A 27,156-nucleotide genomic window follows, 5' to 3' on the forward strand; every position below is an offset into this window, starting at 1 on the left:
GCCATACATTATGGACAATAATATATTTTGCGGGGAATTTGTTTTTGCAAACTCTACTCTTCTTTTCACTCCTCGAAATGATTAAAAGAAAAAAATAAACATCGATGAGAGAGAAACATCGATCGGCTTCCTCCTGCACGCCCCCTACTGGGGATCGAGCCTGCAACCCAGGCCTGTGCCTTGACCATGAATGGAACTGGTCCCCTCCTGGTGCATGGGCTAATGCTCAACCACTGAGCCACACAGGCCGGGCGCCAGACTCCTCTTGAGGGCATAGAAGTCGGAGTTGTGTATCAGACCTGGATACAGTGTTGGCTCTGGTGACCGGCTCCCCGTCAGCATTTCCCCTCCTCTTGCTGTAGACTTGTTCCCCTTTCTGTACCTTCTCCATTGTCTTATCTGCTGGAAATGCTTTGCTGTGTAAAGACAGGTGAAAGGCATTTAAAAGATGCTTCAAAAAGACTGTGCAAAGTCAGCTCAAACCGATTAATTGGGCTATGTAGCAGATTCATCGCTGATTTTTAAGTAAACTTAAGTTTTAAATGAACTTAAGTTTCTTCTGTGGCAAAGACCGCCAGAAAAGATATGTGTTATAGTGTAAAAATGCCATTTGTTGAAAAAGGAATATTTTTAAAATATTTGTCCTCAGGTCTTTTGATGAAGAATTATAGATCTTTAGTGTTACAGGGTGGGGGAGGCTGGGAATAATGTATTTTTCAAGAGATTGCAGAAATGCAGTCTTAGTAGTAAAACAAACTATGCATTTGGTGAGTTACAGCTCAAAAAATGCACTTGCACACAGAGTTATAAATGAATGTGTTTTCGCTCCTACTGCCACTGGAAGGAAATAAACTTGACCTGCCATACATTATGGACAATAATATATTTTGCGGGGAATTTGTTTTTGCAAACTCTACTCTTCTTTTCACTCCTCGAAATGATTAAAAGAAAAAAATTAGAAATCACGCATCAGACCTTCGTGTTAAGGTTTATTATCCGAGTTGGCTCTCACCGAACCCAAGCCATTTTATGCAGTGCTAATTATTTAGTCTCAGCTTTGCTCTTGAGTTAGCAGTACCTGATCAACTCTCCAACTGCAAAACAGTCTGAAAATCAAATGCGGCTCACATGCAAGACCCAACAAAATTAAAAGTGTTAAGTGCGTTTTGGCAGTTCACTTTTATTATGCCCAGTCCTCAAATGTACCGGCAGATAGTCATCTGCACGGTAGTTATTTTTCACGTGTTTATGCGATCACACAAAAAGTACACGCTAAAAGGAAGCAGATGGTGACAGATGGGGGAGGTTGAATAAGGTGGTTTTGGAAACCCAGAGAAATGCACTTCTGTAATAGTGTAAAAATAAAAATTATTTGATAATCAAGTTAGAACTAACAAAAAGATGGCAAAAAAAAAAATGACTGAATTGTTGGGAAATGCATAGCCTGTAGTTGCGGTTGCTGTTCAGAGAAAACGTGTTTATAATTTTGTTTTACATAACGGGAAACATTTTTTTTCCAGTGGATGAAAATGTATTTTTGATGCCTTCTTCGATTTTAGAACCTCATTTTTAGAAAACATCCATGTACCGTCATTGTATTCATTTTTCTTTTGAAACCTACTAGCTTTAATACATTCTATATAATCCAGATTTTGAAAATATCTGAAATAGACCAGAATATTTTTATACAAAGATTCGCTCAAAGCCATTGTGATGATGTATAGATAATAGTACCAACGGAAATTAAATTCTATAGAGGAGGTCTAAAACCAGAGATCAACATAATTACTTCAGAATGAGTTGGGAGAAACATGTAAATTACAGCAAAGGTCGTTGGTAGCATGGAGCGGTGCAGGCAGGGGGAGTAGTTAGAACCTAACTAGATTTAAATGTATTGAATGGAATTTTATTTACTTATTTTAAATACAACAAGAATAAATGTAAAAGGTGCCATTTTATGGGCTCTTTCAATACTATCGTTCGATCTTAAGAGGAATAAATGCGGCCCAAGTTATTTAACGTTTGCACATTTCATCTGTAGGGAAACACAGTAGCTCACAGACGTACATTTTGCTTAGCCCCTGGACACAATCCTACTATTGCTACCAGATTGTGAAACTAAGTCTTAACACTTCTAAGATTTTTGTGAAAATGAGAAGTGGTGCTGGTAGCCTTTCTGAAACTGTGTTGCCTCCCTAATACTTTATTTCACTATGAAAAATTCATGAAACACCTGTCCTCTTACGGGATGTCGGAACGCCTTCGCCTTCCGGATGGTTCTGTAAAGGGCTCATCACCAGTGTTCAGGGGCAGATGGAGTCGAGGTTCATGGTGGTTAGTTCAAGTGGAAGGTGTGTGTTTTGTAATCAGAGTTCATATGTAAGCACTTGTGTCAGATGTCCGGCTCACTGTTTATACTGTTTATACTGTTTCTGGATCATATTCAAAACCATCCCATTTGTCCCCAAATTGGACACTTAAAAAATATGTATATTTTTATATATTTAAATATATATAAAATAAATATATTATTTTACATATATATATATTTTAAATAAAAATAAGTATATATTTTTTAATTGATTTCAGAAAAGAAGGAAGAGATGGAAATATCAGTGATGAGAGAGAATCATTGATCGGCTGCCTCCTGCACACCCCATACTGGGGATCGAGCCCACAACCTGGGCATGTGCCCTGACCGGGAAACGAACCATGACCTCCTGGTTCATAGGTCGATGCTCAACCACTGAGCCACGCTGGCTGGGCCCCAATTGGACACTTTTAAAATATGAACCTAAGTGATACTTTTTAGTTCAATGTTGATGTCTGATAGTGTTTAGAAGCAGCAGCTTTTACTTGCCTAGCGATCTGAAAGTTCCATAGGAGCTACTTTTTTCAATGTTGTGTGGTCTTTTGGATTTAATTTGCATTTAGTACTTTGGAAGGGTTCCAGGTTAGCTTAAAGTTTAATTTTAAATGCTCTGAAGCATAAGAACGTGTAGAAAACTAACGCTAGCTGGTAACCTGTAGTATTTGACAATGGCTGTTTTTTCTTGGGTCGCAAAGACCCAGTTTCTTGGAATCCCATGATGCCTGATGCTTCCAGATGAAAAGAAAGCATAGAAATCTCTGGGAAGGTGTGTGTAAGCATGATTTAGTCACCAGCATTGCATCCGTCAAGGATGTTGCCTGTTCTGGCCACAGATTGCTTTTGCAGCCCATGCTAGCTGCATGCAGGGAGTGTGTGCATGCGAGGAGGTAGCTGGGAAGCGACTGCACTCTGGGTCCCAGCAGGGGGCGGTTACAATCCCTTAGGAATTGTTAGAGCAGTTGACAATATGTATTTATGAAGACAATACCAGGAAAAATGGAATCCTTAATTCTTATGAAATATAGACTTCCCCCAAAGCTGCAGTGCGTTTTAGAATCTGAATTAGGATATTTACAAGTCTTTTTTTTTTTTAAGCAAATCCCTGTGATGGGAAGGATTCCCATAAAAGAGAAAGTATGTCAGCGTGTATATATAAAACACACACCTATCAGCTACCTGAAATCTAAGGGTACCAGGAAAAAAATGTTGAATTCGCGGTAAATTGGTTCATCCAAGTTCACAGTTTACTTTCACAGCATAGGTGTGCAGACAGCGTGTTTAGACGTTTAATCCCCCATCTGTTCTGTCTGGAGTATTGTTGAACAGTGAGCCACTCGGGGGCACACATCGCCCCCTTATAATTGCCTGCCTCGGCTGCGTTGTGTGGCCTGGGCGAACACCCTCAAAGAGGTATCCCTTCAACCTCCCAGTAAACCCTAATTGGTAAAAGGCTATTGGAATGAATGTGTGTGTTTTCTTAAAGTGTCCTTTAGCCAAATCAATATTTACACCGGGAATTTCCATTGATGGTATCATTTTAAAAGACCGGGTGTCTTACTTAATTTGTTTAAATCAATAGCTATTTATGCTGAGTTTTTCAACTCACCTGGTTGTTCCAGAAACGGAAGTGCCTATGTCAAATGTTGCCTAAGGCCAATCAAACGTTACCAGATTATTTCACAGTCCTGGGCACCCGCTGTCACCACCTTGAGCCTCAGGCTTTATTTTATCAGAAAGTGACGAGGCTCTGGTCCTGGGGGACAAAGGATGCCTGTGTCCCGGGTTTGCGCTGTTTGCGTGGGGCTCCCATGGGACCTCCCATCGCTTTTTGTTTGTTTGTTTGCTGTTGTTTTTTTAATATATTTTTATTGATTTCAGAGAGGAAGGAAGAGGGAGAGAAAGAGAAACATCAATGATGAGAGAGAACCGTTGATCGGCTGCCTCCTGCACGCCCCCTACTGGGGATCAGCCCACAACCCGGGCATGTGCCCTGACCGGAATTGAACCCGGGAGCCTTCAGTCGGCAGGCCGATGCTCTATCCACTGAGCCACACCGGCGAGGGCCTCCATCGTTTGTTAACATTCACATTTCTGTGTGTCCCTGACCCTCTTGTCCTTGGCGTCTGCCTGGGCGTTTGTGTTCAGTGCAGCTATAACAGTGATGGCGAACCTATGACACGCGTGTCAGAGGTGACACGCAAACTCATTTTTTTGGTTGATTTTTCTTTGTTAAATGGCATTTAAATATATAAAATAAATATCAAAAATATAAGTCTTTGTTTTACTATGGTTGCAGATATCAAAAAAATTTCTATATGTGACACGGCACCAGAGTTAAGTTAGGGTTTTTCAAAATGCTGACACGCCGAGCTCAAAAGGTTCGCCATCACTGAGCTATAACGTAAAAGTCCATCTATGTCACAGAGAGTAACAGGGACAGAAGGCAATACCCAGTGTCTGGGCCATGCTTACGGCTGGCGTGTAGCTCCATGTCAGCAACACTGACTTTATGGCAAAGAGACACTCTCTTTAGATCAGTGCTTTAAGATAAGCCTTTTAGCGGGTTATTTCCCTGGGAGCAGGTTCTGACCTGCATTTCTGCTTAAATGATGTGATACTGTGCATTGTACAGAGCCGAGGTGCACAGTACCATTGCTCCTCTGTGAGCACCCAGCACGCCCTTGGCCCTTCACGATGACCCGGAAGTGAATTAGCCTTTTTGCTTGGAAAAAAAAATCATCAGAGGTCGCCAGAAGGAATGGCAGCTCTCAGGTTAAAGAATATAAATTTTATATGTTTCTGTGATTTTGGAAAAAGAATGCTCTGAGTAAGGGAGAAAATTAATCTTCTAAAACTAATATAAAAGAAGCTGTGGATTTTAAGTTCACTGTGCAATTTCTAGAGTATTTCCAAGCATAGTGTTTTGAGAAAATTTATATTTAAGGAGTGTGAAAGGAGAGTATGTGAATACTAATAGCATGTTTTATATTATGTATCCACGGATAGAATATTGGAGTCACTTTCATTTCTCGTCTCTTGTCATCTTCCAGCTGGTTGGAGGTAGGAGTTGAACAGAAATCTTTCTTTGTAATTGACAGCAAAGACTCTTAGATCAAGAAGGCTGGCTGAGTTGTTAGGGTGGTTTCTCCTTAGCATAGCTTAAGCTTATGTGTCAGGAAGGTAATACGTCACATCAGATTTGTTCATTACAAAGTGATACCGCAGTTGTAGCATCACATCTCTCTATCCATTAGAGCACATTACGTTCAACAGCAAACCACTTAGTTGGAGAATCTGTGTTCATTTTACAAACCTAAATAAGACACATTTTATTTTATCAGATTTTTGTGCAATGCAGTTTTATTTTTTCAGATGCTTATTTCTCTTCAAAACATACCCCCTCCCCTTTTTTTCTTTTTTCTTTTTTTTTTTTTTTTTATAATGTACTCACTTTCCCTTCTGGCTGCAAACCAGGTATTTAAACAAAAATAACGGATTGCCAGTTTTGCCAGCTGGGGATGAGAACCCGGCTGGTGAAACGTGGGTTCGGGAGGCAGTTAATCCAGCTTTTATGCTTTTTATGGTTTTATGAAAAAAGAGGTTAAAAACCGCATTTGGCTCTCTCTTGCGTGTGCCACTGTTTCGCTGGTGGTACAGGAAGGCAGAGATTTTAAAAAAATTTTGTTCTTAGGTAAAATCCTGAATCTATTTGCAAAAGGCCCACAAACAATACAATACATTCTCCTAATCGGGCATGAGATAGATCCTTGAATAATTAAAAGTCACTGGTATTGAAAAATGAGCTATTACAGCATTTCCTCTAAGTTCACAAGTAGAGTTTCTCGCTTCTTTTAGATTTTTTCGTGTTTTCTTATGTTCTCACATTACTCATCTCAAGCATATAGATATTTGAAATGTTTGGGGCTAAAGATAAAAATGAGAATTTGTTTTTTCCTGAAAATTTTTGCTTAGCTTGTGATTTCCAGAAGACTTTTGGAAAATGTCAGAGCTGGACTTGCGTTCTCTGTTGCCAGTGTGGTTCTAGGCTTCTTCAGCCACAGAACAGTGATACAGTCGAATTAAAAATCTTTTCATAGCCCTTGAAAACACTACTAATTTATCTTTAAGTAACATAGTTTTTTTTTTTTCTTTAAATTATATGCTCCATCGTTAAATACCCAGTGAGCCAAAGGGCCTTAACTGTCAACATGTCACGTGGGATTCCATGAAATTATTGGTGAATTTTAAATAAAAGTCACATAGGAGTCATCCTCAGCAGTGTACTTACTTGCTTCAAACTGAGAAAGTTTAGAACATGAGCACTACTTGGTTTTGTATCGAATGCTCTTATGTAATCAGTTATAAGATTTTTTTAATTGATAGATTTCATAGGTATGGTTTTCTTGATCTGTTTATCCCAAAGCTAAGAGGATCACAACAAGTAAGCTTTAAGATTGTTCAAATATGATAATTTGAAATAAAATATTGAAAGTTGCAAATAAATGGAGAAAATTCCATTGAATAAGGAACAAATCCAATAAAAAGACATGATCACAATTTCCCTGGGATAGGCCCTAGCTGGTTTGGCTCAGTGGATAGAGCGTCCGCCTGCGGACTGAGGGTCCCTGGTTCGATTCTGGTCGAGGGCACGTGCCCAGGTTGTGGGCTCAATCCCCCGTAGGGAGCGTGCAGGAGGCAGCTGATCAATGATTCTCTCTCTTCATTGATGTTTCTATCTCTCCCTCTCCCTTCCTCTCTGAAATCAATAAAAATATATTTTTTGAAAAAAGTTTACTGGGACAAATGGCAAGTTATCATGTTCCGATGTGAACAGGTTGCTCTAACACAGCCTGATGCTTTCATATCATTTCTTACTAAATTAATTTTGCGTGTAATGTATTTTGCAAAACAAATTTAAGGCACATGCCCTGGCAGATATGGTTCAGTGGTTAGAGCATCCGCTGGCACACCCAAGGATCTCAGGTTCAATTCCAGGTCAAGGGCATGTACCTGGGTTTCGGGGTCTCTTCCTGCCCCTAGTCAGGGCGTGTGCAGGAGGCAACCAGTCGATGTGTCTCTCTCACATCGATGTTTCCCTCTCTGTCCCTTCCCCTCCTTCCCTCCCTCCCACTCTCTCTGAAAAGCAATGGAAAAAATATCCTCATGTGAGGATAAACAACAACAAAAAACACACGTTAAGGGATATATTACACAGGTATCAAGTCCCTGATTTTGTTTGTGTTTAACAGAAATTGCCATGGGAACGTAAGCTTTGGATACTAAAGTTTTTTAGCCCAAACGACAAATCTTCCGATTCTCGTTGGCGGCCACCTATTTCCCGAGTTGACACATGTCAGGGCCTCCAAAGCTGTCAGACATTTTCCTGGTGGCCCTGCCCTGCGCACTTCTCCATGACGTTGCCTGTTCTCTCCATGTTTGATCCGTGTCCCCTAGTTCTTCTCAAGCAGGAATGTGCCAGGCACGTCATGTTCCCCCTAATCAGCGTGGCTCAGCTCTAAGCTGCTACTTACAGGGCCCATTCGTGAACCAGACTGAACAGTTAAGTAGGCCTAAGAGACAATATGCAGACCTGCTAACGGTTTACCTGGTCCTCAGGCCACTCGCAGGTTCCTTCACTTGGCGTTGGTTGTGTGACATGCCTTTTCTGTCTACACTGACCATCCCTGGGTATATCTTGAACCTTTCAAAGACTTGGTGCGATTGCTGTTTTTGTAGGATGCTTCATGTTCAAACGTCAAGATCTAAAAAATTGCTGACCTAGGCTGTGAAGGTTAGGATTCATTTTCACGGGAAAATCTCACGTATAAATGGTGCCTTAGAATTGCGTGTGTGATGACGGATCTTCCCCCTGGTCTCGCTCTCAGGTGTTGGAGGACAACGACTACGGCCGGGCCGTGGACTGGTGGGGCCTGGGGGTCGTCATGTATGAGATGATGTGCGGCCGGCTGCCTTTCTACAACCAGGACCACGAGAAGCTGTTTGAACTGATCCTGATGGAAGACATCAAATTCCCTCGCACACTCTCTTCCGATGCAAAATCACTGCTTTCAGGGCTCTTGATAAAGGATCCAAATAAACGGTAGGCCACCAGCAACACCCAGCGAGTCGCTGATGAGTGTGGTTAGCGATCGTGATATGGAAATTAATGCAAATAGGACTCGCTCCAGGAAGCGATGTCTTTGGGTTAGACGTCTTCCAACGGAGACGCGGGCTTATTTTTAACTGCAGGATAGAGAACATTTAAAAACGTTTCCGCAACTTCTCCTAACTTGGAACTTTCATGCAGAGCTTACCAAGTAAGGATTTGGGGAGTTTTATTGGCCACATTATGAGCAAATGTTCTTAATGGCCCTGGTGTTGGCTGTTGTGAGAATCAGAGCATCTCTTCCTTTTAGTCTCTGGGCTTTTATATTTCTTCCGATTCACCTGGTCGGAAGCATAGACCTGTCTCTGAACTCTTCTCTCACCCAAACACACCAACTACGTCTTGCTTGTCATTTGAAGATACTCTTTTCCATGCAGGGCCAGAAGGATCGATAGCAACAACAAAATATCTTTATACACTTTGTATATCTGTTTTTGTAGCCTTAGCCGGGACCTGAAGAATCCTACCACCCTTAAGGGGCTATGGTATTCCTTGCTCATATTTATATATTCATTTAGACATGCATTTTATAGGTAATATATGAAATGACTGTTACTTTTTAATGTCCCTTAAGATGTGTGTTTGTGTATATCTGTGTATATATCCATTCTTTCATCTGATATATATATGTGTGTATATATATATATGTATATGTATATCAGTATTTTTCTGAAAATCTCTTAGATCTTCAGCATCCTGAGGTGAGCCTATTCCATACACTGTTGATTCTATTATAACACCTCACATAATGTATTTTTACAATGTTCTGTTCATGGTTGCTGCTCGATATGTATTTGTTGGTAGACTGAATTAAGGAATGAAGGAATAATGAATCCTAAAACGCGAGCTCCGTCCCCCTTAGAGATGGTTTCCATTATATGCTTTTAGCTGTTAAATTGATGAGGAACATGATTTTACCTTCCAAAAAAAAATAAAAGCAAATATAATAAAAGAGGTGCCATCTTCTTGCTTTGTGATGAGCCCATCAAACCTGCATTTCCTCACCCTGGTGACTGAGACCATCCCTCACATGTGCAGAGGGATTTTTTCAGGGCATTTGTGTCTGTTGTACCCCCGCTGTCTCAGTACCTTGCAGAGCAGGGCGGGTGGGTGTCATTCTCATTTCCCATTGGCCGAGGAGAAAGCAGAGGCTGCAGTGACGTATCCAGGTCGCACGGAGCATCCGTGCGGAAGAGGAGAAGCCACGTGTCTTGTTGCCTCCTTGATGTTTCTTCTACAGGGTGGGCAAAACTAGGTTCACAGTGTTGGTATGGAAAATAATACAATAATTAATCATACCCAAGGAGTAACTCTTGTTTCGCGTACTCAGAACTGTAAACCTACTTTCCCCACTTGGTGTATCTTATTTACCACACATCAATTTGGTTCAGGTTTTGAAATATATTCCATTTAATGTGAACATTTCACAATGTAACAGGTGGCACTTGATGCTGAGTAATCACTAAAAAGAGTTAAGATTTCCTTTTTTTTACTTGATTTGGGACCTAACATTTGGTTAGGGTCAAGGGCAGTGAGTTTGTACCCCATCCTTTCCAGCTCCTCCAGGGGACTCTGGCCCCCTCTATCCGTGGCTGGTAGAACAGAATCATGCTGTGCTTTCATGTCTATGTCTCACTCCTTTTTAATGTCATCCTCCCCCTTACCCCACCCAATGGATAGCACATAGTAGGTACTTAATAATTGTTCAATGACTATGAGGTAAATGTAGAATGATAGTGGCCCGGTAAGTAGGACAACTCTTAAAGGTTTGTGCCCCCAGAGGTTGGCATTGCCTAAAGAGAAGGTGTGTTTTCGATTATCTGCTATTTCCTTTTACAGTAGATGTATCAAGCCCTCCACGCTGCATTAAAATATTGGGAATTCAAGGATGAACGGAGTAACCTCCGCTCTGGGTGTTCACACAATAGTTGGGGCACAAAACATACATTCACAGATGCTCAGGTCACACTCCGTACAAGTTGCTTTTGAAGTGATTAGCCCTGTCTGGGGGGTTGGAAGCCTTGCGCTGGCTCAGAAGGAGTTGGGGTTGCACTGGGGTTCCTGCTGAGCAGTGCACGTGTAAAGAACAGCTGGAATTGCCAGTGACCATGGCATTTGAGAGGTTCGGTGACTACTCGCAGTGTGGAATGCGATGGGTAACATTGGGCGATGGAGCTGACATGTTAGACTGGAAATATAAGCAAGGAATACCATATCTAACATATGGAATGTGCGGATATGTTTCTTAGAAAATATTACATCTTTATTCAGAAGAGGATGAGATGCCACTGAATGATTAAAGGGCAATAACCAGATTTGTGTTATGAGAAAGTGACTCGGGCAGCTGTCCTGGATGGAGGAGAACAGTGAAGGGCCGGGGGCAGGGAGGCAGAGCGGGTGAGAGTGTACGGGGGGGTCCAGTATAGGGGGATCCTTCCTGAAGCAGTGGTCACGGGGTGATAAGAAGAACTCTGCGATGATGACAGAGAAACTCGAGGACGTGGGAGAAGTCAGGGGCCCTCGGCTCTCCAGCCTGAACAGCTGGTCTGGAGAACGGACTAGTGTTAAGAGATGATGTACAGGCAGAGAGAAAATGGATTCTCCCCAGTCCCGTATTCCTTATAGCTGATAACAACCAGAATTCACTAGGATGGCACAATTGTTTGTTATCCTCAACCTATTTGTTTTCTTCCGACCCAGTGGTGAGTGGGAGTTGGCATGTGCCAGCTCATAAGAGCGAGTTGTTAAATTTCAAGAATTTTGTGAGCTGGTTGTTCAATGCAGTATTATTAAAAGCTAAGTTCTATAGCCCAGCCAGCGTGGTTCAGTGGTTTGAGTGTCGACTTATAAACCAGGAGGTCACGTGCCCGGGTTGTAGGCTTGATCCCTGGTGTGGGGCGTGCAGGAGGCAGCTGATAGATGATTCTTTCTCATCATTGATATTTCTATCTCAATCTCTCCCTTCCTCTCTGAAATCAATAAAAAAATATTAAAAACTAAGTTATATAAATTTATAAGTTAAATTAATATTAATATCAAAGGTAATATATACTCAAAACTCATCTCTCCATAATAATTTTGTTACTTTTTACTGTTGGGAGTATTTACACCACCGGAATTGGCAAACACTCTAAGTCAGGGCTTGATTGATTGTTTTGTTGATTACTGAGACTTGAGGCTTTCTAAAATGTTTTGGCTTATAGAATTGACAATGATAATAGCTACCACTTGCTACGCTAGTTACTTACTTATTTCTAGTGCTTGTAATAAACCACTAGGCTGGGATTATTACCCCCATTCTACAGATGAGTAAACTGAGATTAAGCCAGGTTTTCATTATCACACATCCCATAAGTCCCAGATCTGGTTGCCCGGTTCAGGTGTATCACCAAAGCCCATGCTCTTTTCAGATACCATCCGGTCCTGAGGTGAGTTCCTGTTAATAGCGTATCAGGGAAATTAGATCTTACACCGGAAGATTTTTATTTTCATGGCTATTCATCACAAGAACCACTTACCACACAGAAAATTACATTTCACAAAAACTTGTGCTATGCATTGGCTTATGTAAATGTTTCATGCTCATTTAATTTTATTCCTGTCCGCACAGCCTTGGCGGAGGACCAGATGATTCAAAAGAAATTATGAGACACAGTTTCTTCTCTGGAGTAAACTGGCAAGATGTATATGATAAAAAGGTAGGTTATCTTCGTGCTGCGGTGTTTATCTATTTTGGCTAAAATGAATTGGCATCCAAAAAAAAATTTAAGTGAATAAAATGTAATAATAACATGGTATTTTTCATTTTACCCTATCATTTAATTGAATATTGAACTTCTTAGCACACAGTTTTATTGATAATTTTGACTCCCAAAACACATCTTGAAATTCTACTCAGTATCATGAAACAGTTGATTTTTTAAAAAATATATTTTATTGATTTTTTGCAGAGAGGAAGGGAGAGGGATCGAGAGTTAGAAACATCGATGAGAGAGAAACATCGATCAGCTGCCTCCTGCACACCCCCTACTGGGGATGTGCCTACAACCAAGGTACATATATTTTATTGATTTTTTGCAGAGAGGAAGGGAGAGGGATCGAGAGTTAGAAACATCGATGAGAGAGAAACATCGATCAGCTGCTGCCTCCTCACCCCCTACTGGGGATGTGCCTACAACCAAGGTACATGCCCTTGACTGGAATCGAACCTGGGACCCTTCAGTCCACAGGCCGTCGCTCTATCCACTGAGCCAAACCGGTTAGGGCGAAACAGTTGATTTTTCTTCAGCAGTTCTTAGTATATTCACAGAGTTGTGCAGCCACCACCAGTGTCAAATTCTAGAACACTTTGATCTCTTCCTTCCTTGGAGATTCAGGTTTCTTTCTGATATTATTCCCCTTTAGCCTAAAGAATGTCCATGATCATTTTTTATAGCCCAGCCGGTTGGAGGGGAACTTGTTTTCTTTTATATAATGATGTCTTTATTTTGGCTTCATTCTTCAAGGATATTATCACCTGGTACAAAATTGTGAGTTGATAGTTTAGTGAATGCATACTCAATTATTTGTTCCCTTGTAAATTATGTGTTATATTTCACTTGCTGCTTTCAAGATATTTTTGTTTGTGTAAGGGCCTTAGAATATGCCACTTTGACTAGTCTGAGCTACATTTCCCAGAATTCCCTTTAGCTAACGAGATTTCTTGTGGGAGATTCCAAAACAGAAGTGAAGCAGCAGCCCTTTTGTAGCTCCTCATGCTGTTGCTTGTCTCTCAACTCACCTCGTTGGCCTGAGAGGAGGTCAGGCCTCAGGGCTCCGTCTCCCCCGGATCCTCTCTTAGTTTTGCCCCCTCCTGGGCCAGGGTGTAAGTTCAGCTCCATGACAAAGGCCCTCATTCCAGTGGATATCCACGCCGTTCAAGTCAGAGATGATGAAAAGGCATGGGGGTTAGTCTGTCCTCGTGGACGCCAACCCTTGCCCTTTTGGGTTCCACTTTGTTCTTCTCCTGCTTTACAAACATCTTCTCTTCCCCCCGTCCTGTCCCGTGGGTGCCAGGCTCTGGCATTAAACATGAAGACGGCAGCCTTACAGAGAGTGTATGAACAGCTGCTGCAGTTGAGTAAATTCAGATCCCCATAATCCATTCACACTGACGAGTACACACACACACACACACACACACACACACACACACACACAGTACTGCTTCCTACCTACTAACAAAAGTTAAAACACATAAAGCAGAAACTAATAAAACTACAAGGAAAAATAGACAACTTAGAGTTGGACATTTCAATACCTATCTCCAAATAATTGATGAAGTAGAGAGGAAACCACTAGTTTGTAGAAGACTTCAGCAATACTATCTACCAACTTAATCTGATTGACATTTATAGAACACTACTCAACAACAGAAATATACTTATTCTTTTCAAAGTTATGCAGAACACCTAGCATGAGATACCCTATTTTGGGCTAACAACCCAAACCTTTAAAAATCATATATTTTTATTGATTTCAGAGAGGAAGGGAGAGGAAGAGAGATGGAAACATCAGTGATGAGAGAGAATCATTGATCGACTGTCTCCTGCAGGCCCCTCCCTGGGGATTGAGCCCACAAACCAGGCGTGTGCCCTGACTGGGAATCGAACCATGACCTTCCGGTTCATAGGTCAATGCTCAACCACTGAGCCATGCAGTAGGCAACCCTGTAATTTTTAAAAGATTCAAATAATTTAAGTCATGTGCTCTTTGGATGAAAGGGAATTGATTTACAAATCAAAACAGAAAGATATATGGAACATCCCCAAGTATTTGGAAACTTAATACAAGTTTAAATAATTCATGGGTCACAGAAGAAACCAAAAAGGAAATCAAAGTATTTTGAACTGACTGAAAAGGTAAATAAAACACATACAGCTCCGGGATACAGCTATTGCAGTATTTCAAGGGAAATTTATAGTTCCAAATTATCGTATTCAAAATTATCTAAGATCAATGACCTCGTCTTTCATCTTAAGAAACTAGAAAAAGAAGAAAACATTAAATCCAATGGCCAGTGTGGTAAGGTGAGAAAAAGAAATAAAATGCATACAGATAGGAGAAGGAAGAAGTAAATCTGTCTTTATTTTATGCATGGACAACATGATTATCTATTTAGAAAATCAGGTAGAATCTACAAAACAGCTACTAAAGTTCAACCCATGGGTTGCTTGATACAAGGTAAATGTACAGAAACAACTATAATTTTATACAGACAATCTAAAATGGAAATTAATAACAGTGCTGGTTAAAATAGCAACAGATATATGAAGTACTTAGGGATACTTTTGACAAAAGGTATGAGAGACCTTTAGTCTAAAAGCTAAAATATAGTGTTGAGGAACGTGAAGGCAACACAGAGCGAGGAAGAAATATGCTGTGCTCATGATTTAGAGGACGCGGTATTTTTAAGACGTTTGTTCTCTCAAAATTGGTCTATAAATTCAACACAATTCTCATCAAGATTCTACCAGGCAATTCTCCAGAAATTGTTAGGTTGACTCAAAAATTCATATGAAACGTAAAGGACCTAGAATAGCCAAAACAACTTTGACGAAAAACCAAGTTGGGGGACCGACACTACCCAACTTCAAGACTTACTATTAAGTCAAAGTAATGAAGACAGTTTGTTATGCACACGTGACATCTTTATCGCCCGTGAGGACGGGTGAAGAAGTCAGCGCAACACAAGAGAATGTCTGGAAGTAGACCCACTCGTATGTGGTTGATGGACTTTCAATAAAGGTGCAGAGATAGTTCAGTTACACAAATGGTGCTAAAACAACTGGACGTCCATATCTTTTAAAGGCAATTTGCAGCATGTACAGAATTAACTCGAAAGCGATCATAGTCTTAAACGGGAAGACTTCTAGAAGAAATTCCCTTCCCCTCTGACAGCTGTCAGTCTGTGCTGTCCGAATCTGTTCCTATTTTGTTTGTTAGTTTATTTTGTTCATCAGATTCCACATATAAGGGAAATCGTATGGTATTTGTGTTTCTTTGGCTTATTTCACTCAGCACAGTGCTCTTCAGGCCACACTTTTCAGCAGCCTCTTCTCCCCCTATTCTTGGTTTCTCATGTGTCCAGTTTCACATAATCCCTCAAATGGTCCACAGAACAACCAGCTCCCTGAGGTCTGAGTTTAGACTGTTGGCTGGACGCTGCCTCTGGTGGCTCAGCATCGAGTCCCTTGCACTCACCAGTTAGTTACCTGCTCTGCAGTTGTATCCTAAAATTAATTTCCCTACATTGAAATCTGTTCACCGGTACTTTTTCTTTCTTTGTACAGCTTGTACCTCCTTTTAAGCCTCAAGTAACATCTGAGACAGATACCAGATATTTTGATGAAGAATTTACAGCTCAGACTATTACAATAACACCACCTGAAAAATGTAAGTAAATCTTGAAGGCGATTCATAACACTCTGATATAACGGAAGAAAAAAAAGATGTTTTTCATTAGATACTAGAGGCCCGGTGCACGATATTCGTGCACTGGGGGGGGGGGTCTCTCAGCCTGGCCTGCACCCTCTCACGGTCCAGGACCCTTTGGGGGATGTCCACCTTCTGGCTTAGGCCCACTCCCCACATGGATGTAAGCCGGCACGCAGACATCCCCCGAGGGGTCCTGCTGCAGAGACGGGAGAGATTCCCACCACCACCGCTGTGCTCGCCAGCTGTGAGCCCAGCTTCTGGCTGAGCGGCGCTCCCCCTGTGGGAGTGCACTGACCATCACGGGGCAGCTCCTGCATTGAGCATCTGCCTCCTGGTGGTCAGTGCGTGTCATAGTGACCGGTCGTTCTGCCGTTCGGTCGATTTGCATATTAGCCTTTTATTATATAGGATTTTCACAATTTAATTCCAGTGACATTCCATTTAAGAATGGAGTTTGTTCCCAGTGTGGAAAAATAAAGTCAGGTAGCCGAGGGAAAAGTGTTTTCATATAGAAAAGACTACACAGGGAAAATGTAAACTGAGAATCAGAAGCTAAATTACAGACCAGTTAACCCCCCTTGCTGTTCTCCAGTAGCTTCTTCTGACATCAACTGAAAGGAATCTGACGTAGAGACTTCCCAGGCCCCCACCTGCGGTCTTCCTGCAGAATTGTCCCGATTCTGCTCTCCCACGTGCTAGTTTCAAACTTCACTTTCAGTTGAATTGTTCTGTCTTGACTTCGCTTTGTCTTAAGCAATATTGTCTGTGAAGACATAATTTAGTTTGCTCGCGATCTTTGGTGCCTAGAAGTTAAATCACACACCTGTTAAAACTGTACATCCGTGCCCCCCTTGGAGCCATCCCGGGTCCGTGAGCGTGACCCACACTTTGGTAAGTGCCTCACGTCAGTGGCTCCCATGAAAGCAGAGGTGATCACATGGAACCGACGAGCACGCTCACGCGCTGACGGCGGTCTGTGTCTGTCCTATTAGCTGAGCCTCGGGGACAGGGCCGGGGTGAGGTTCCTAAGTCCCACCGCTGTGGCTCACACAGCAACATCGTCAGTGTTCTCTCCTTTCCTTTGCCTGTGCATCCTTTGTGTGTCTCGCTTCCTCGCTTTCCTTTGGGAAAGGCAGAGCAGTTGGCAGTGCGAAGGTCCCGTGGCCACGGGAGGGAAGGTCGATGCCAAGGGCTGGGCCAGCGGTGGGCGTGGACGGTAGACGAGAGCGTTGAGGGCAGAGGCATTAGGCCGGAGCTCTGTGCCCGGGGCTGACAGCAGGAGCGGTGCACACGCCGAAATGAGCAGTGCGGTTCTGTGCTCGTGTGCTCTCTCTTTAGACTTGCAGGAAGTGACGAACCTTTTCTATTGTAAAAGGGAAGAAATTGAAACCCAGAGGAAAACTGAGCTCCCCAGAAGCCCCCAGTTCATGGGCCCCAGCAGCGTGGCTGCCGCCGGCTGAAGCTGTGGCCTCGCCTCCGCTGATGGGCTGCTTGTGGTCTCACCGTGGTCGGCAGTGGCTCGCTCTGTCTTGCATGCCATCGCCAGCACCCTAGACCCTCCCTGGTGAAGACCATCGCCAGCACCCTAGACCCTCTCCCTGGTGAAGGCAGCGTTAGGAGGCCCGAGGGGCTGTGGGCCAGCAGCTGAGGACTGTGCGTGGAAGCAGTGGGCACAGCCTTGGCATCGTTTACCGTCCCAGCAGCACCAGCGAGGTGTGGGGTTGGACCCAGAGTCCGCTCCTCCAGCGTGTGCGAGGCCTCGCCTTTGGATCCAGCCCTCGTGGTCATCAGACCACACACCCTCCATGGCTCCGGCCACTCTCACTCCAACTGCTGTCGCTGTCACACAGCCCAGTCTCATCCGTGCACCACCTCTCCCACCTCATCCTGTTCCCTCTCCCCCGGCCCTGGGTCCCCAACACCTTGAGCAAGCCACGCCTGCCCACGCCGGGATGGGCTGCTCTCCTGGGGTGCTCTCCACCCGGGGTGCTCTCCGCCTGGGGTGCTCCCTGCCTGGGGTGCTCTCTGCCTGGGGTGCTCTCTGCCTGGGGTGCTCCCTGCTCGGGGTGCTCTCTGCCTGGGGTGCTCTCCGCCTGGGGTGCTCTCCGCCTGGGGTGCTCCCTGCCTGGGGTGCTCTCTGCCTGGGGTGCTCTCTGCCTGGGGTGCTCTCTGCCTGGGGTGCTCTCTGCCTGGGGTGCTCTCTGTCTGGGGTGCTTCCTGCCTGGGGTGCTCTCACCTGGACATTTGCAGGAGCTGCTCCTGCTTGTTTGCGCTCAACCTGGCTGCCATTTCCTCAGGGAGGTTCTGCGACCTTCCAGGCTGGAGGGCAATGTGCAGCCCGCCCCCCCCCAATACCTCTCCTTCGACACCTTCCCCGTGACGGTGTCCGCTGGGGAGTCCTCTTTGGGCGCGGATGTTTCTCCATCTGGAAGCAGTGGCCTCAGGAGGAGGGTGTGGTATTCACGGCTGCCCACCCTTAGCGAGGTGCTGCCAGCACAGCATTCAGTGGCTACTAAGTGAGTGAATAACAAAGTGCAGGCGGCGGGGGAGCTTGGTGTCAGGGCGGAGCAGGCAGGTCCTCACAGAGGGTGCCATGCGTGCCCGTCGGTGCCCAGACTCTGGGTTTGCCTCCCAGGTGGCACCACAGTGGCATTGGGAGTGAGGTCCCAGCGCGGCTCGTCTCCACCTCAGCAGACGGGTTCCTTTGTTGAACGAGCTCTTGGCAGTGGGACTCTTTCTGGAACTAACTACACGTTATGCGGGAAGGGGTGGACATAGGGGGGCCCTGCAGATGCAAAGCCAGGAGTATGGCTTTCCCTTCGCAAAGTTCCAGGTGGAAGCCCAGCCCTGCAGCCGGGGACGGGGGCGCGGGGGGAGGGGAGGCGTGGAGGCGGGCTCAGACCCTGCTTGGGTCCTGGCCCGGCCACTCCCGGGGTCTGGGAGGCGGCATTGGACCCGTCACTTAGGAAAGACCCCGGAGTGCCACGCGCTTGAGTAACCCGATTGTGATTGTTCTCAGGCACCAGGTGGGCCCGTCTGTCACCCGCTCCATGGAGGGTGCCGACAGGCCCAACACAATAAACACCAGGACAAAGGGGCCGGAGCCGAGGGGCCTGGGGGAGGGACCGAGCGGATTCAGTGTGAGGAATTGTGGGACCAAAGACCACCCAGCCCTGGCCGGGAGCTCAGTGGTTAGAGCGCGTCCCACCATGCCCAGGCTTCGGGCTTGAGCCCGGTCAGGGCACCTGTCAGAACCACCAGTGAGGACATGGATGAATGTCTCTCTCTCTCTCTCTTCCTCCTTCTCTTCCTCCTCCTCCTCCTCCTCTTCTTCCTCTTCCTCCTCCTCCCCCTTCCTCTCTCTCTAAAGAAAAAGATAAAAAGGTCACAGCAGACCTGTTTGGTTACGAAGAAGTTAGATTAAAAGCTTCGTGACCGGTGCCTCCTTAGCCATCGGTCCTGTTTCAGGATTGACTCGAAGGGCACAGCCCCACCCGCCCACAGCCGCTCCCCGCCTTGTCCCTGACCCACAGCCTCCCGTGCTGGGCCTCGGGGAGAGAGTGTCGTTCATCCGCACCTTATCGCTCCCTTTGCAGAACGTCTGAAACGTAAGACGGGGTTCTAGGCCGCCCGCACAGTTTCGGGAACAGCTCCCTGGATCGGTAGCTACGAGAGAGCTGTGCTCTCTGGCTGTCACTTTTATCACTCACGCAACTCTGTTCCTGAAGCCTGTGACCCGGTGCCTTTCAGGGGTGATCGGATTGAGGCAGGGACAGATCGCACGCCCGTGCATTGTAGTCCCTTCCAAGGCGGGTATCGATCCACCTCGAGTTGTAGGCCTGGCCAGGCTGGGTCTGTGGGCGTCCGAGGTGGGTGTGGCCTCGCCCAAACACAGGAGGCCAGCGGCGTCCTCTGGACTCACCTAAGGCTCACCACTCGAGGGGGATCCCGAACTCGCTGTCGTATTTCCGACCCAGGTGGAGAGAGGAAAATCAGAGGAAACCGCTCAGCTGAGTGGGCTGAGGCCAGCGGGCTCCAGCAGCCATCCTGCATGGCTCAGCTCAGCCCCCCACCCCCCACCCCCCGCAGGAGGTCACAGGACTGCACCCCCTCCGCGGGGACTGGCCTCAGTGGTGGCGAACCGCACCCCTGGGTTCCTCCAGGGTGGGCAGTGCCCGTGGTTGATGGCCCCAGATATGTTTCCTAGTTTCCTCTGCAGACAGATCAGAGGAGAGAGAGAGTCCGAAACCCTGAGCTGCGACCACATTGGACCCAGTCCTCCTCCCTCCCCTGGGAGCAAAGGGGCCGGGAGGAGCACCAAGCCCTCCTGCCGCTAGCGCCGTCTGTCCACGGATGCCCTCGAGCGCTAGCTGGGCCTTGTCTCCCCGCTCGCCACCTTGCCTTTATAAAACAGGAGGGAGGTTTTTTTTGAGAACAAATCAGCAGTTAGAAAGGCGACATGTTCCTTTTCTGCACACAGCTGCGCGCCCACGCCGGCGCGCCCTGCCTGGTGTTCATTCAGGAGCAGGTTGGAGGGTGTCGATCCACGCGCTCCTGGTCTCTGCCCCTCGTGCGGGAGGGGGTTTCAGTGACACCCAGGAGCTCACTGCCTGTAACGGCATCTGTGAAAGGTGCTGAGGGGCCACGGTGCTGAGGGAGGCAGGGGTGCCGGCGGGTGGGGACTGAGCCTCTGGCTTGGGGTCTTTTTGGCCTCCTCCCCGTTCATTATCACCATGGCTCCCCGTGAGCTCCGTGCAGAGCGGGAGCGAATTGCCAGCCGCCGACTGGGCGTCGGGTGTGTGGCCGGCAGGTCGCCGGCACGTCCCTGTCACTTGCTTCTGGCCCCCTCCACCCCCACCCCAGCTGCCTGTGCAGCACGGGGACCAGGGACCCCCTGACCTCCAGGCCCACGGCCCTCGCTCCCCCAGGCCTGTAAGCTCAGAGGGATGACACCGGCTTTAAGGAAGATGGAGGCAAGGGGCCCTCCCGTGGTCATCCCCAAGGTTTAGGTTTCTTTACGGTCAGAAATGCGTTTAATTCGTTTGCTGGGCGGAGACACGCCCAGCAACACAAAGCTGTTCATGGGAAAACGGATTCTCTGACGTGTGATTGGCACCTGTCAGAATCGGACCGTTGGATTTCCGCTGCCTCTTCTCTGGAGAGTTTTGGACGTTGTGGCTCGACGTCAGAGAAGCCGTCCGCAGCTCCTGCGTCCGGTGGAGCTGAAAGTGCCCCGGACGGCAGTGCATGTGAAGATGCCGCGTTTGCTGGGTGCCTGGCCGGTGTTTGGAAGCCTGAGGCAGAGAGGTCCTTCAAGCACAGGGTCACCCGGAAACGCGTGGCTAAAGGGAGAGGCCCGGAGTCGGCCGCTCGCAGGGAGCAGGACCAGGGACGCTGCCTGGCGGACTGGGTCCCACCCGGGACGGTGGTGATCTCTAGAGCGGTCGAGGCCACACATGTGGGTTAGCGCCTGGATCCCGTTTCTAGATGTTCTGTGTTAAGAGTAGAAGGGCTCTAGCTGGTTTGGCTCAGTGGATAGCGCACAGGCCTGCGGACTGAAGGGTCCCGGGTTCGATTCCGGTCCAGGGCACATACCTCGGCTGCAGGCTCCAGGCCCTGGTCCAGGGCACGCCAGAGGCACCCAATTGACGTGCCTCCTCACATCGGTGTTTCTCTCTGGCTCCCCCTCTCCCTCCCCCTCTCTCTAAAAATCGGGGAAAATATCCTCAGATGAGGATTTTTAAAATAAAGAAAAGCGTAGACGGCAGAAAAGAAGAGCAGGGAACAGGAGCAGAAAGCGTCATCTTCAGAGGAAGGCGGGGCACCAGTGCCCACCGCCCGTGGAGTCTGGCCCACGTCCTCTCCCGTCCCGCGTGGGCGTGGGGGGAGGGGGAGGAGCTGGTCACGTGCTTCTGGGCATTGAAGGCAGCGGAGTGATTTTGCCTGAAGAAAAGCAGGTTGGGTATTGGAGGGATTCATCTCTTCACTGCGGGGCAGGGAGCGATCCAATGGGGGAGACTCACTGGGGGGCCTCCCCTCAGGCAGGGAGCCCGGGTGGGGCCAGCAGGGCCCCGCCCAGAGCAGCATCGCAGGGAAAGCTGTGGGTGAGGGTGTGCGTCCGGACAGCGGGGTGTCCCTCCCCAGGACTGTGATGGGGGGACGGGTGATGGTTTGAGATCATGACCGTCCTTCACACACAGGAATGGAGAGACACGCGGGAGGCGTGGCCCACAGCCAGCAGCCGCCTGGCGCCTTCCGTCTGTCCCCCGTGCACTGGTCCCCAATGCGACCTCTTTCCCTCGGTCTTTTTCTCTTCGTTCTAGTTTCCCATTCGGTCCTAGGAAAACTGGGCCTGGCGAGCTAGGGCAGGAGCAGATGTCAAATAAACACACTCTTAAGCACCTACCACGGACTCCTATGAAACGGAATCCCGACGCTGTGTTTCACAGTCACAGCTAAAGCTCGGGAGGGAGGAGCACGCGGGTCAGGATTGTCGGGAGCCCGCGCGGTGCCTGGGAGGCCCTTCTAATGTAAAACCCACGTCTCTTCGGTGGCCTCTCGGTTTATTGAGTCTCAATGTGTGTGTCCTGACGGTGATGATTTGCTAGTATTATTTCCTCATAGGTCACGTGTGTGAAAAGGAGAGGCGATTGAAATAAGTTTAGCTGCTGTGTGTTTTATGGACAAACCCAAGTGTCTAGAAGATGTTGCCTTTGTTCATCTTCATTATCTTAGAAGTTAGGACTGGCCCTGACCAGTTTGGCTCAGTGGATAGAGCGTCGGCCTGCAGACTGGAAGGTCCCAGGTTGGATTCCAGTCAAGGGCATGTACCTTGGTTGCGGGCACATCCCCAATAGGAAGTTGTGCAAGAGGCAGCTGATCGATGTTTCTCTCCCATCGATGTTTCTAACTATCCCTCTCCCTTCCTCTCTGTAAAAAATCAATAAAATATAAAATATATTTTAAAAAAAGAAGTTAGGACTGTACAGACCAGAGAGAGTGTTGCCAAAAGCAAGTGTCGCCCGGCCAGTGTGGCTCAGTGGTGGGGCGTCAACCTATGAACCAGGAGGTCACGGTTCGCTTCCCGGTCAGGGCACGTGCCCGGTTGTGGGCAGCTGATCAATGATTCTCTCTCATCATTGATGTTTCTCCCTCTCCCTTCCTCTCTGAAATCAGTAAAAATATATATTTTAAAAAAAACAAAAAACAAGCGTGAGATTGAAATGGTGTTTCTGCCCGCAGACGACGAGGATGGCATGGACAACGAGAGCCGGCCGCACTTCCCTCAGTTCTCCTACTCGGCGAGCGGCCGCGAGTAGGCCCTGTGCTGCTGCGTCGCTGTCGCCTGAGACTCACTCTGAGAACGGCTGCTGGACGTCGGACGGGCCCGGCTCCTCCTCACAGCAGGCGCCTCCAGACACCCCGACCGGCCCAGGCCTCACCCTCGCCACCTCCGCCCGCCCGCCTGAGAACACACATATACGCAAATACACTCGACTTTTTGTTTTTTTTTGCATGAAATTGTATCTCAGTCTAAGGTCTCATGCTGTTGCTGCTGCTGTCTTACTCTTATAGCAACTTTCAGAGGTAACCTTACCGCCCTGGGAAGTCATGAGGCCGCCGCCATCCATCCGCCCACCAGTTGTCATCTTCTTGTCTTTCAGTTGTGGTTCTCCCCTGACAGCGGAGGGTAAATGAGATACACCGATGCTAGGTACATTTTTTTTTTAAACTCTCTAGAAGCTAAAGCAGAAACTAATTAGCCTAAGAAGATTTAGTGTATAATTCAGAACGAGCGATTGCGGAAGGGTGGCGGTGCGCATGTGCCGCTTTCAGGAAAGCCTGATTTCAGAGCAGAGCCTAAAGTAGCCGTCGGCCGCTCAGATCAGTTAGGAAGCATTTGCAAGGACCGCACGACGGGTGAATTGTGGCCTCTCTCGGTACATGCATCTAGATTCCTGTTGGATCCCGTAGAGGAAGCCGGGGGTCCCACGTGGACGTCCAGACCTCCCAGGCAGTCCTGGCAAACGAACACGGAAGGAAGGAAGCAGATGCACAGCCGAGTCAAGGTCATCCCAAGGTCGCCGCTAGGATCGGCACCCCGAGAGCATTGCTTCCCTTGTGCTTGGAAACCGTTGTCCATGGTAATATTTCTCGCCGCTGATGGCTGAAGAATGTAGACAGGTGTAACGACCCTGCTTTTCACCAAAATGTGTGCACCCAGGTAAACGGGCGTTTGCCGCGTGTGTTTTCGTTTTCCATTTCAGTTCTGCGTGAATTAGCTTTTCCTCGGATGTTAGAACTTTGAATGTCCTGTTGTGATTTTGTTGATATTGCAGTAGTATTTATTTTTTAGTGACGAGAATTGTATGTCGTGGTAGCAAATATAAAATATATTTTAAAAAAAGAAGTTAGGACTGTACAGACCAGAGAGAGTGTTGCCAAAAGCAAGTGTCGCCCGGCCAGTGTGGCTCAGTGGTGGGGCGTCAACCTATGAACCAGGAGGTCACGGTTCGCTTCCCGGTCAGGGCACGTGCCCGGTTGTGGGCAGCTGATCAATGATTCTCTCTCATCATTGATGTTTCTCCCTCTCCCTTCCTCTCTGAAATCAGTAAAAATATATATTTTAAAAAAAACAAAAAACAAGCGTGAGATTGAAATGGTGTTTCTGCCCGCAGACGACGAGGATGGCATGGACAACGAGAGCCGGCCGCACTTCCCTCAGTTCTCCTACTCGGCGAGCGGCCGCGAGTAGGCCCTGTGCTGCTGCGTCGCTGTCGCCTGAGACTCACTCTGAGAACGGCTGCTGGACGTCGGACGGGCCCGGCTCCTCCTCACAGCAGGCGCCTCCAGACACCCCGACCGGCCCAGGCCTCACCCTCGCCACCTCCGCCCGCCCGCCTGAGAACACACATATACGCAAATACACTCGACTTTTTGTTTTTTTTTGCATGAAATTGTATCTCAGTCTAAGGTCTCATGCTGTTGCTGCTGCTGTCTTACTCTTATAGCAACTTTCAGAGGTAACCTTACCGCCCTGGGAAGTCATGAGGCCGCCGCCATCCATCCGCCCACCAGTTGTCATCTTCTTGTCTTTCAGTTGTGGTTCTCCCCTGACAGCGGAGGGTAAATGAGATACACCGATGCTAGGTACATTTTTTTTTTTAACTCTCTAGAAGCTAAAGCAGAAACTAATTAGCCTAAGAAGATTTAGTGTATAATTCAGAACGAGCGATTGCGGAAGGGTGGCGGTGCGCATGTGCCGCTTTCAGGAAAGCCTGATTTCAGAGCAGAGCCTAAAGTAGCCGTCGGCCGCTCAGATCAGTTAGGAAGCATTTGCAAGGACCGCACGACGGGTGAATTGTGGCCTCTCTCGGTACATGCATCTAGATTCCTGTTGGATCCCGTAGAGGAAGCCGGGGGTCCCACGTGGACGTCCAGACCTCCCAGGCAGTCCTGGCAAACGAACACGGAAGGAAGGAAGCAGATGCACAGCCGAGTCAAGGTCATCCCAAGGTCGCCGCTAGGATCGGCACCCCGAGAGCATTGCTTCCCTTGTGCTTGGAAACCGTTGTCCATGGTAATATTTCTCGCCGCTGATGGCTGAAGAATGTAGACAGGTGTAACGACCCTGCTTTTCACCAAAATGTGTGCACCCAGGTAAACGGGCGTTTGCCGCGTGTGTTTTCGTTTTCCATTTCAGTTCTGCGTGAATTAGCTTTTCCTCGGATGTTAGAACTTTGAATGTCCTGTTGTGATTTTGTTGATATTGCAGTAGTATTTATTTTTTAGTGACGAGAATTGTATGTCGTGGTAGCAAATGCAGCTCCAGCTGAACACAGAGTAGACGTACTGCAGTTTCTTTTGGCCCGTGTGCAAGGAACGTCCCCGCCAACAGGATTCATGCACTTTTTCTCCTTTGTGAAGCGATTTTGACGAGGCTCCGAGATGGGACTTGGTTAGAATTTGGCGCTGGGACAAGAGATGCTGTCCTCCAACCCCTTGGTGCTAAGAATGAGAACATCCCCAGCTCACCCTCGCCAAGGGGCGATGTTTGCTCATCTGAGAAGGGAGGTGTTAGGACGGCCAGGCAACCAAGGAAACGGCCCACATGGAGACCTGAGTGGCGATCAACGAACCTACTCGGCCGAATGAACACATCTCAAGTACTGGCGGAGGAGGCAGGTAGAGATGAGAGCCTAGTGTGTTTGTTCTGATCATGGTACATTGATCACTGAATTAAGCCATCAGGGAACACCACAGAACACAAAGGAACACCTCCGACCTCCCTTCTTCTGTACATACTCCTGTCCCCGCGCTCCACGGCTCCCACGGACAGGGGACGCGTATGCAAACCTCATCTTCCTCCTCCATTGACGACGATCTTCAGATTCAACCCTTTGGTGCTAGGAGCTGACATTTTCCAAAGCAGCCGATGAGACCCAGGGGCGGGGCCCCCCGGGGGGATCCTGGAGATGTCTTTCAGTTCCACTCCCTGATCGCTCCCACGGGGAAGACCACGGCGTGACGTAGGCTCGTGACCGCACTGGGGGGAGGGCAGGCGACTTGGGAGCAGGATGCCTCATACTCACACGCAGCTGTCTTAGCCGCGACGCCGGGAGAGCGGACTCGCGGACAGGAAACCACTGCTGGCGAGGGTGGGCCGCTGGGACTGCCGGGGGTTAAAGGGCATTTTCCTAAGGCAGCTAAGACCTATTTCACATCGATTTTATCCTGATTTTTCATATTCCTACCCGAGCGAGGTTCATCCTTAGTATTGAGTAGGAAGTTGCGGTCATTGGCAGTTCACTCTTCCTTACACATATCGCTCCACTTTTTTTTTTTCCACTTGGAATTACGTTGAATGTTTCACATTGACCAGAAAGTAGACTAGAAGGTATGTCTTGTAAGTTGTCTTGCATTCATTTGATAAAAAAACCAACCAACCAACCAACCAACAGGTGAGAGGAAGGGGAGAGAGCTGGGACTGGCTGCTCACGGCCTGGGCTCCCTTAGTGGGAGGTAGGACTCCACACACTAAGCACATTGGTAGCTTTCTTTTTGTTTGTTTTTTTTTTTTCTCCAAACGTGAAGGTGATTCCCATGACCTTGGCCAAGGACGCGCCCTAGAGACGCACGGCAG

The 27,156-nt window shown here is 47.4% G+C and overlaps 1 protein-coding gene across 1 annotated transcript in view; it reads left to right on the forward strand.

Moving 5' to 3' along the window:
- Positions 1–23,539, forward strand: part of AKT3 (v-akt murine thymoma viral oncogene homolog 3) — an 86,257-nt gene extending 62,718 nt beyond the window's left edge. The window contains exons 9-12 of the mRNA XM_005864513.2: positions 8,257–8,471; positions 12,148–12,235; positions 15,869–15,971; positions 23,256–23,539. Coding sequence (XP_005864575.1) covers positions 8,257–8,471; positions 12,148–12,235; positions 15,869–15,971; positions 23,256–23,332 — 483 coding nt within the window. The 3' untranslated portion in view covers positions 23,333–23,539. The remainder of the gene's footprint in view (positions 1–8,256; positions 8,472–12,147; positions 12,236–15,868; positions 15,972–23,255) is intronic.
- The last annotated feature ends 3,617 nt before the right edge of the window (positions 23,540–27,156 follow it).

Source organism: Myotis brandtii, unplaced genomic scaffold (assembly GCF_000412655.1).
Source record: "Myotis brandtii unplaced genomic scaffold, ASM41265v1 scaffold1873, whole genome shotgun sequence".
In the NCBI taxonomy this organism is placed as follows: domain Eukaryota; kingdom Metazoa; phylum Chordata; class Mammalia; order Chiroptera; family Vespertilionidae; genus Myotis; species Myotis brandtii.